The sequence below is a fragment of the Micropterus dolomieu genome, linkage group LG21 (assembly GCF_021292245.1).
Source record: "Micropterus dolomieu isolate WLL.071019.BEF.003 ecotype Adirondacks linkage group LG21, ASM2129224v1, whole genome shotgun sequence".
NCBI classification, from domain to species: domain Eukaryota; kingdom Metazoa; phylum Chordata; class Actinopteri; order Centrarchiformes; family Centrarchidae; genus Micropterus; species Micropterus dolomieu.
The window spans coordinates 27,127,776-27,137,809 of NC_060170.1; the positions used below are offsets into that span (position 1 = coordinate 27,127,776).

The window sequence follows — 10,034 nt, forward strand, 5'->3', positions numbered from 1 at the left end:
GAGAGGAAGAGGAAAACATGCATGAAGAGGACCAGTTCTAATCCAGCGATAAACAGCTGAGAGGGATACAGAGCTACAGCTCTGACCTAGTTCTCAACTTTTGGAAGCAGCCCTTTTAGACTATTCCCTTGCAGGTGGCTGTCCACAAGCACTGTGCTTAGCAGAAGAGCAGTTTTGAAATTTTGCAGTGTTATTCAAAGAAACAGTTGAACAAGGTAAGTGTAAATGGGAAGGAACAAAATTATGGAAATAAAATTATTTAAATAAAATTAAAAAGGAGCCAAACAAATGTCATGCAATAACCATCTGAAGGTGCCATGTAGGGACAGGCTATTAAAACAATTTCATGGGAGACTGAACATAACGTGAGGCGCATTTAGCTTACTATCAACCCACTACTGAGTCCCACAGACACACTCTTACCTCTCTGTAGAAATATTATAGGATTCTGGTTAGAATCGAGCAAAATGCAAAGTAGTTTAGAAATGCTGCAAATTAATAAGAGCTTTAATTTGTGGACGAGAATGCAGCCCCAGTTCCCCGGTGCAATATAATTAAAATATTGCACAAAGCAAAACAGGGCAGCCTACACACGCAAATGCCTGCAGAGCAAGATTAAAGTGCCAAATAAGTTAGTTTGCAGAGGGAGAGAGATCAGTCAAAGTTGTAAACAGAGATCCCCCATAGCATGTGTGCGTCTGTGCGTGTGTTTGTTTGTTGTGCGTGTGTGTGTGTGTGTGTGATTGAGAGAGAGAGAGAGAGTAAGAGATGAGACGGTGGTGATAACTGGTGGACAATCTTAGTCTCTACCTGTGATGTGTCCAGGAAAACGCTCTTTCTGAACTTCCCTCGCCGTATCTCCATTTCCAGGGCAGAGCCGCGGGCAACGGTTGCTCTCGCTGTTTGATTTCGGCAAAACATCGCCTCTGCTTTCTGGCAACTTCACAGACAGTCCTGAAAACACCGTATTAGCTGAACTTTATTTGAGCGCAAATATCGCTTCGAAAACTGCCCAACAGCCCAGCGCAGATCCAGGAGGCACACAACGGCCCCACCGGAGAAAAGTCCCAAGAGACTTAGGCAAACCCAGAATCAAATACTGGCGTTTCTTTTGATGTGGGAGACGAAACCGAAGCAAGTCCACGCACAGGGGGGGAAATCCTTCTTTCACAGCTGACTTTACACTTTCCCAAACACTGCCCTCTTTTGCGTCCAACAGTGACACGGTGAAACCCCATGTGGTGCAGCTGAGACCTAACTTTGCCTTGTCCTGTATACGGAGACCTCTACAGGCGGTGAATGACGTGCACTCCGTAGAGATTTACTATTGCAATATCTGAGATGCCTGTTGTAGGCCTGTTCCTGCAAGTCATTCAGCAGCATAGTCTAGAGAAAGCATAGGAACCACATGGCCTTAATATTTCATTCTGGTATATAACATACAACATCTAACAAAAATTTAGGCTAAGCTACATGTTGAAGACATTAATCTAAATTAGGTTAATTGTATAAGAAAGAATTTTGTCTTGTTCATACTTAATTTATAAAGTTTTCTTACTGCTATAACATAGGCACTCTAAAGTTGTCATTATCCACTTTAGAAGTCATCACCACTTTAATATTCACAGTGCTTAATTTAAGTTGTATATCATGCTCAGATTTGATCATGATTAGATCTATGAAATGTACTTTACAAATACAAGTTATTATCTTATGTGACATATTCAAACAGATGCCGTTTAATGGGCTGACCACTCCATTGAATTATTGTTTTTCTATAAAGTTCAGCCTGACTGGTTTGATATCACTGGAAAGCTTGATGTCTTCATCAGAATACATATGTATACATATGAATATATAAGAGATGTTTGGCCAAGTAATGTGCCTTGGAATGATGAATCCACCAGTGGGTCGAGCTGGGTTGATAAGGTTAATAGCACATGGCTTCTTAGCCTATTACATAAAGAGGTTACTAAATAAAACAGCCTATTAAAGGACCAGGAGCTTTTTAAATGTACAGTATGTTTCAGGTGATGCTTATGTGCTACTCTGTGGCCTCTGAGAATTCCTATTTCCTTAATACTAATAATGCAGCCTACTAGGGGGCTGTGAAGTGGGGGGTAGGGGCTATAACAATATATTTACGAAAATCCGCAACAGAGCATGAAGATCCTGCAGGAATGTGAGTCACAATCTGTGGCGGCACCAGGACATTACTGGACCAGCTGTGAGTGGAATTTTGAAAGGTCAGAAAGTCATTCAGGTCCCACTGAGGCAGAGGTCACATTCACTTAGAGAGTGACAGAGGTCTGCTGGGAAGTCCCAGCCTCATGACACAAGGTAATGCAGCAACGCAGTTAAGTCCAATCCTATAAGAAGGCACATTTTATCCACATAGGGGATGCCGTCCAACTCATGATTCTATAACTCATTCTATAAGTTTCAAGTAAGTAACGTACCATATCCTCACACGCAGCTTTGTACCGACTGATACAAGAGGCTAATTAGAAGGTAGTCAAAAGCCTAAATAAGTAAAAGAGCCTTTAGTGATGCAAGGCTGGATAGCAATGCATTAAGATAAAGTCTACATCAGAGTTGTGTAATTGCGAGCCATTGTTCACTGTGACTTTCCTACTATTTACAACATAGGTGCTTTAATTAACATTAATCCACTGTCAAACATCATGGTATCATGTGATGGTGAGCATGTTTTGTTCGTTTTTGTCCGAATCATAAACAGCCTTGATGCCGCAGTCTGTCTGCCAATAATAAAATCTAATTTTAGTGTCTGTTTATTTGTCACTTCTTTGTTTTCTTTGGAACAGAGAAAAATATAAACAGTGTTACCAATTACACTTCATAGTCCAAATTTATGTTTTCCGGTCTCAAAAAACACACACTCTCCTCTGTTGGGGTTAATGGTGTTTGCACCACAATCTTAAACATGTAATGATGACTGTATATCTGCAAGGAGTGTTTGGTGCTCGGCTTCTATGGAAAAAGGGAAAGGGGCTTTTGCAGCCCCTGTTTCTCTAATCCCCCCCCCCCCCCCCCCCCCCCCAAGTCTTTTATTTAAAAAGCAGGATGTTTGTTGATGTTGGGAGCTTGAGTAAATAGCTGAAGGCGCTGTAACTCATGCAGCAATGTGATCTCACTTGGCTGTCTGTCTGTTTCCTAGAAGGGACTATGTGAAATGCAGATTATGTTTACACGCCTCATGCCGCTTTGGTCAGTAGGGGGTAGACAGTCACAGAGGGGAGCAGTACTTTCCCAAGCTAGATCTGACCCCCTTTTAACTCCTTGCTGGGCTTCATTGACCCCTTTGGGCAGCTCACTTTGCTGCAGAGTCAGGCAAGCATCGGGCTTATGTGCAGGCTTTGCCATGGCAGATTTTAAACCCATGTGTGGGGAAAAGATAGGTCTTGTTTATCACCTCTTGTTTATAGAACATATTCTATTTCTAAATCCCACAAACTACATTTTCTCCAGTTATCGCCTCTCTTTTCTCTGTTTTGCCACACAAATGCACACAAAACAGCAAAAACAAAAGTGGCTGCTACAGTGAGAATCAAACAGCAGTCAACAGTGGCACAGCAACAGCTATAAAATGCAGACCGCAGTCAGCATACAAACAAAGGGGGCCACTCTTTACTCAGAAAGCAATGGCTATGGAGCAGCTGGAGGAAGATCACATGATATAAAAAGCAGGAGACAATCATGCTGTTAAACTGTACCACACAATTCTATTGTCTCTCATCCACACACAGACACATAGTGTATGACTAATTGCCCACCAGTTTAGAACCAGAGGAGTGGTATTTTAAGCAGGGAGCAAATCACCAGTATAGGAAATATGGGAAATCTCTTTGGCTTCCTTTCATGGAATGAAAGCGCTGCAGGCTCAGCAGAATGATCGTGGCTGTTCCCACTGTAATTACATGTGTTTTTCAATATTCCAAATATACACTTGCATACAGTATTTGCAACCTACTTCATCTACTGTTCTAACATTACTAAAACTCATACATTCCAGGAATGTACAACAACGGTTGCTCAGACCTAAAGTTATAAAGACAGTAAAAGAATGAAGGCTCTCATTCCACACAAGCAATAAATCCTAACACATCAGTGTGTCCACTTGAATAGTATTCAAACATCCCAACCTTACCTCTGACCTGTAAAGACCATTTTGTCTTTTTAAATGTCTTTTAATGATCTTAATGTTTAAATGACTTTGTGTAAGAATCAATCTTTAACTGCATAACTGGTCCAATGTGTCATACTGAGTTTTGCTATCCTCCTGAAATATGCACACATCTGATGTGAGTTGAAAACATTATGATGGATGTGATCTTATATTGGATGGTGGACGAGGAAACACCTCAGGGAAAACAGAGAGCTTGAATGTAAGGCATATACTGGAACGATTCTCTGAATTAACTGAGCGGAAAGCACCAGAGGGACTAAAGAAGGACTCGAGGCTGGCTTGCAATCACATTCTTAGCATGCCAAGACACACAACAGTTTACTTGCCAGCAATGGGAACCCGGAAATGGGGGAGTACCCCAAAGTTTTACTTTAGAAATGTACAGTATGGGGGCCCAGAATTTACAAACTGCCGGTTGCTAACTTGCATATGTCGGGGCATTAGCATAATAAGCATTAATAAGCATAATCACCTATATGGACAACATTTCAGCAAAACCAGAAGGGGCCATGTTTCAGGTCCCAGTGGGACAATTTTGATGAATTTGGATTACAGTTTGAGGTCATTTATGTGCTAAAGTGGATTGCATTTCAGATTCAAGAGAGTTAAATGTCATTGGTGTAAATGTTATAATATATATTTCTTCAACTTCCTTCAGTTCTGCTTGTGTTTTTGCTGTGCAAAATTGTGTTGAAAAAAAAAAGAAAGCCTGGGGCCAGTGGGGTTGGAGTCAAAAGACTGACTGTGTTAGTCATCAAGTTTTGCTGTAGCTCAGGGGTTTTCAAAGTCTGAGACTGCGGGCCTCCCCTCAGACAAAGTTTGGGAAACGGCACCCCGCATCACATCTTTAGTTTACTTGGTAAGTTTCACTCAATTCCTGGATGCATATGGGATCATGATTAGATTATTTGATCCCATAGACACTCAACATTTGAGCCAAAATAGCCTAATATTGCTGTTTGACATAACTTCTGACTACACCAAATAGTTTTAAAAAAGGTCTGTCCTAAGGACTCTGATGGCGGGAAAACAGTTCCGAAAAACTACTGTATCTCTGTAGGTTATTCTATGTGATCTCTTTTTGATAACTAATGCAATAAGCAATGTAATATTGTTTCATTTCCATTCACTGAGCCTCCCCTGAAATTGTTTGGAGCCTCCCAAGGGAGGCCCTCCTCACACTTTGAAACCCCCTGCTGTAGCTGTAAAGTTGCTTGATTCCACCCATTTTTAGACTCCTTTTGATATATTTACTTTTACTTCTGTGCCGCCTGCCTGAATTTATTCATTTTTCAATTCAGAAAAAATGCTAAAAGGAATGTGCAAGAGTCTCATGCTCTACCGACTGAGCAAGCTAGGATGACAGCAGAAAAATGGAAGCTACCTTCTTCTGCTATAGTTGCAAAATCAGTATAATGATGTAATTGGCTCTCCCAAAAACGCTGCTGCCTCACATGGGGCCCCAAACTTGCCACTAGGATCATTTGAACAACATGTTTATGGCATGCTTGGGAAGATACCCAATATGTGGCAGTCTTCAGCCTTCGCACTGCTCTGTGTTCAGGTAAAAATGCTGGACTCACTGCAAAAACTTCAGGCAATGGTCAGCCACAGACTCCCAATGACGACTGACCGGTGTGTGTGACAATAAAAACTAGCTATAAATGGCTTTTATTTTGATATTTTTATGTTTACTACTGTGTCACCTGTCTGTCTTTCTTTATTCATCCATGCACACAGGAAAAATGGGCCAAAATCAGACCATTTTTTTTAATGTATTTTAAAAGGGCTCTAACTGCCTTAAACTTGAACCATGAAGGCCCTTAGAATTCTACTTCTCAGAGGTATCCTCTCATCATAAGTCAAGTTCAGCTGCAGTAGCTCAAGGTTTTCAGCAATCTGATTGTCATTCTAGTGTTTGAATCACCTTCACAAAAAAAACAGCACCCAGGGATAGGATTTCCGCTTGTTGCCTTCAACGTTAACCTCAGGTGGACATAAAAATAAAAATATAACAGGAAGGAAAGGCTGGGGGAGTTGCTTGATCCCATCCCTCTATGACACCCCAACACCTCTTTCTGATCTGCTCACAAAAGGGACTGCAGTCGAAAAGTAAAAAAAAAAAAAAAATCTCCTTTCCTAACCGGCTTTCCTTGACCTCGATGGAAAACGTCATGAGGTCAAGAAAAGATGTTAGGCCTAAGCAGAATTCATAAGGACTTAGGAAAAGAGGACGGCAGGAATCTGACTGCTCTTTATAGGTGACACAATTATGGGATGTTACTGCCGTGACCTGCCGTGATGAAACAACATTAGGTCCGTTTGACTTCATGCGGCGCTGCGCAGCGCTGACTTAACGTGATGCATGCTGGACTTAAAATAAGGCATTCTGGTTAGAAATTGTGTCGCGCTGCAAAACGTCACCATGTCACATGACATTAATTATATTATTAATGACATTTTTTAATTTTTTTATTCCCCGCCCCTGCAGTCACCTGCAGCTCACGTTAGACTATCAAGTCGGCGAAAGTCAGCCGCCGTCATCTCGAACTAATGTTCCACAGATTGATTTAATGCAGGCCATCTAAAGGTGTACAACACGGTATCGGCCACATAGCTTACTTCATAAGCAAGATATCAAAAAGACATAAGGTAGGCCTACCAGTCACCAAATAATGGAAAGGGTTGTCGCATTGAGGATGCTTGCTCACACTCACCCTCCTGCATAGGGTATTTATCAACATGAATCCCAATTATTGTATGTAAACACATAGAATGGTAACAGTGGTGAGCGAGCGAGAGGGCAGAGGAGGCGCTGAGTGCATATAGGCCTATGATGCGCGCAGCTCTGTAATCAAATACGATTTTACCCATTTTAAATAGTAAAAAAAACAACAACAAAAAAACAAATCTATATTTGGCGGTCAGCGTTGATAATGTGGCAAGCCGCCACAAATAAATGAAGAGGTGGGAAACACTGAAATAATACATCACCTTCACTGTAGAGGTCATCCAGCTTGATCATTGCCTTAAGGCAAAAGTGTTGGCATCTGTCACTTTAGTAAAAATTAATTATTGATTTTGCTGAAGGCTGGCAGTCCATAGCCTTCAACATTATCCTCACTTTGATCATTAGACTAACAGCTGGCATGGGTCTCAGTTATTGTTGACAGTTCAAGACATAGGCCCTATGCATATTCATGCATGGAATAATAATAATAATAATCTTTTTATTCTACAAAATCCAAATACAACACTTTATGGTAGCCTATTTCAACAATCTGAAACATAAAATGGTGTTGAAACAGCAGTAGATTACAACAAAGCAAATATAAAACAAACCAAAAGAAAGAAAGCAAGAAATTGTGAGTGTCATATTCAAATATCATAATGTGCGTCTGTGTTGCAAGGATTTTGTGGCCAATGGATTTTATCGTTTGAGTTTGAAAATGTGCGTCGCTTTAAGTATTGCTTCCGCAAGGAATTGTGGGATGGCATTATCTCCTTTCCTTTCCTAAAGTATGGTTCAGTACCTGACGGTCGGCCAAGCAGTTGCTGAAATATTGTCCATATTGGTGATTATGATAATTAATGCTAATTGCCCAACAAATGCAAGTTAGCATCCTGCACATCCATAGTCAACCGCTTATCCTGCGAACAGGGTCGCGGGGCATCCTGCACATTTATAAGATAAAACTTTAGGGGAACTCAACAATTCCGGGTTCACAATAGGGCTCTACAGACCAAGTCCAAATAGACTAGATGTACAGCAGACACACAGAAGTGGAGTGTTTCTCTATATGGCATATGGTTATCCTGTACAAAGTTTAAACACCAAGCTCCTGTGTACTCATGCCACATTTTCCTATAACGTGAATACATTATACTTGTCTGACTTCTGCTGGACAATACTTGCCATTACAACCACACATCATGGAGTCGGTCACACACACATTTGGATAAGTAATCTCCCACAAACAATTAAGCTAATTTGCTCTTTAGCTAATAAGTAAAATAAATAATAATATATGTATGAGTGAAACAACTGGCTGCAATTGCACACGTACTGTCCAATAAATCTTCATTTCACAATAGTGCACCCGTGTTACAGTGCAATAAAATCAATATAATGAGCCAGTTCAGTGTGCTGATAGCCTTTATTTTAATCTATTTACAAAGAATACAAAACTCCTTGAACTCGGATGAATGTTTTCACTGTTCTCACCATGTACATTTCATTAATAACACTTCCTTCTGAATTGAAGAAGACACACATCAGGCACAGGGAGGGTGCCTGCTGCCCTGAGTAACTGAAATTCTGAAATCTTGAGTTGACCATTTCATTTGTGGTGCAGGTTTGTCCAGTTGGCAGCTTCTTTGCGTCCTTGTTTCAACCCCTGTAAAAATAAAAAGACATAAATATATATATATATATATATATAGCTCAGCTCCCCTTTTAAAAAAAAATAATCAAGGACTATCACATATTGTGAAGCTGGAAGGATTTGATGAAAAGGCTCTTTTCACTAAGGAGTGTGACAGTAAAAATGGAGTAACTTTACCAAAAAGGCAAAAAAGTGTCCAAATTACCATAAACAAACTACTTTTCACTACATAATGCAAGAGGCTGAACCTGCAAATAATAACTGTAAATCCCTTTTATAGCCCATAATGAGTCAGTTGGCTTCTGTGCACATACCAAGTAGTATCCTGTGTGATATCCACTCATGTACCAGGAGATGAGCACGCTGCCCAAGGCCTCATCATCCACCATGTCGGGGCTCATCGGTGGAGGTGGAGGGATCATCTGAGGCAAAGACAACAACAGAAGAGTGTGTGTGATCGCAACACTGATGCTGGAAGCTGACTGCATTTGCTGTCTATCACCGACATTCTTAATTGACATGTTTCTTATTTTCCCAGCTGGAAGAGTTAAGTGTGCGCTTTTTACATATAGATTGCAGACCCCATTATAAGACATTATCTGCAGCTTTTACATTTGTAATTAGTATAAAGATATATTCCAACTCACTGGTGGACCAAAAGGCATCATGGGAGGCCAGGAAGGAGGTACAGGACCGTGGCCACCAGGTCGTCTGTTTCCCCCCTGGCAGAGAACACAGAAGTCCAAAAAACATAATTGTTAAGGATTGAAAGTAACAGACTGTGATCTCAGTATTACCAAATATTACTCCAGACAATTTAGCTTGAAAAGGTGGTTAATGCCTTAAACAACCCTCTTTAGTGAATTCTACTTGTCATAAAATAAGTGCAGTCTAGGGCTGTTCAGTTCTTGTAATCTTAGCAACTCACATATACAGTGAGGAAAATAAGTATTTGAACACCCTGCTATTTTGCAAGTTCTCCCACTTAGAAATCATGGAGGGGTCTGAAATTGTCATCGTAGGTGCATGTCCACTGTGAGAGACATAATCTAAAAAAAAAAAAATTCCAGAAATCAAGGTTAAATCAATGTTAATATTTGGTACAGTAGCCTTTGTTTGCAATTACAGCGGTCAAACGTTTCCTGTAGTTTTTCACCAGGTTTGCACACACTGCAGGAGGGATTTTGGCCCACTCCTCCACACAGATCTTCTCTAGATCAGTCAGGTTTCTGGGCTGTCGCTGAGAAACACGGAGTTTGAGCTCCCTCCAAAGATTCTCTATTGGGTTTAGGTCTGGAGACTGGCTAGGCCACGCCAGAACCTTGATATGCTTCTTACAGAGCCACTCCTTGGTTATCCTGGCTGTGTGCTTCGGGTCATTGTCATGTTGGAAGACCCGGCCTCGACCCATCTTCAATGCTCTAACTGAGGGAAGGAGGTTG

At 40.9% G+C, this 10,034-nt stretch overlaps 2 protein-coding genes across 4 annotated transcripts in view; both read right to left on the bottom strand.

Annotated features, from left to right (window-relative positions):
* The window catches only part of rtkna (rhotekin a), a 58,369-nt gene extending 57,156 nt beyond the window's left edge, over positions 1-1,213 (bottom strand). For 2 of the 3 annotated variants that reach the window (XM_046035428.1, XM_046035431.1), the window contains exon 1: positions 811-1,213. In XM_046035428.1, the coding sequence (XP_045891384.1) occupies positions 811-921 (111 nt within the window). In that variant the 5' untranslated portion in view covers positions 922-1,213. The remainder of the gene's footprint in view (positions 1-810) is intronic. The other variant, XM_046035427.1, reaches the window with a different exon arrangement.
* Positions 1,214-8,345: 7,132 nt separating this feature from the next.
* Positions 8,346-10,034, bottom strand: part of smn1 (survival of motor neuron 1, telomeric) — an 8,148-nt gene continuing 6,459 nt past the window's right edge. The window contains exons 6-8 of the mRNA XM_046034504.1: positions 9,240-9,314; positions 8,907-9,014; positions 8,346-8,604 (exon numbers count right to left, since the gene is read on the bottom strand). Of these exons, the coding sequence (XP_045890460.1) occupies positions 8,548-8,604; positions 8,907-9,014; positions 9,240-9,314 (240 nt within the window). The 3' untranslated portion in view covers positions 8,346-8,547. The remainder of the gene's footprint in view (positions 8,605-8,906; positions 9,015-9,239; positions 9,315-10,034) is intronic.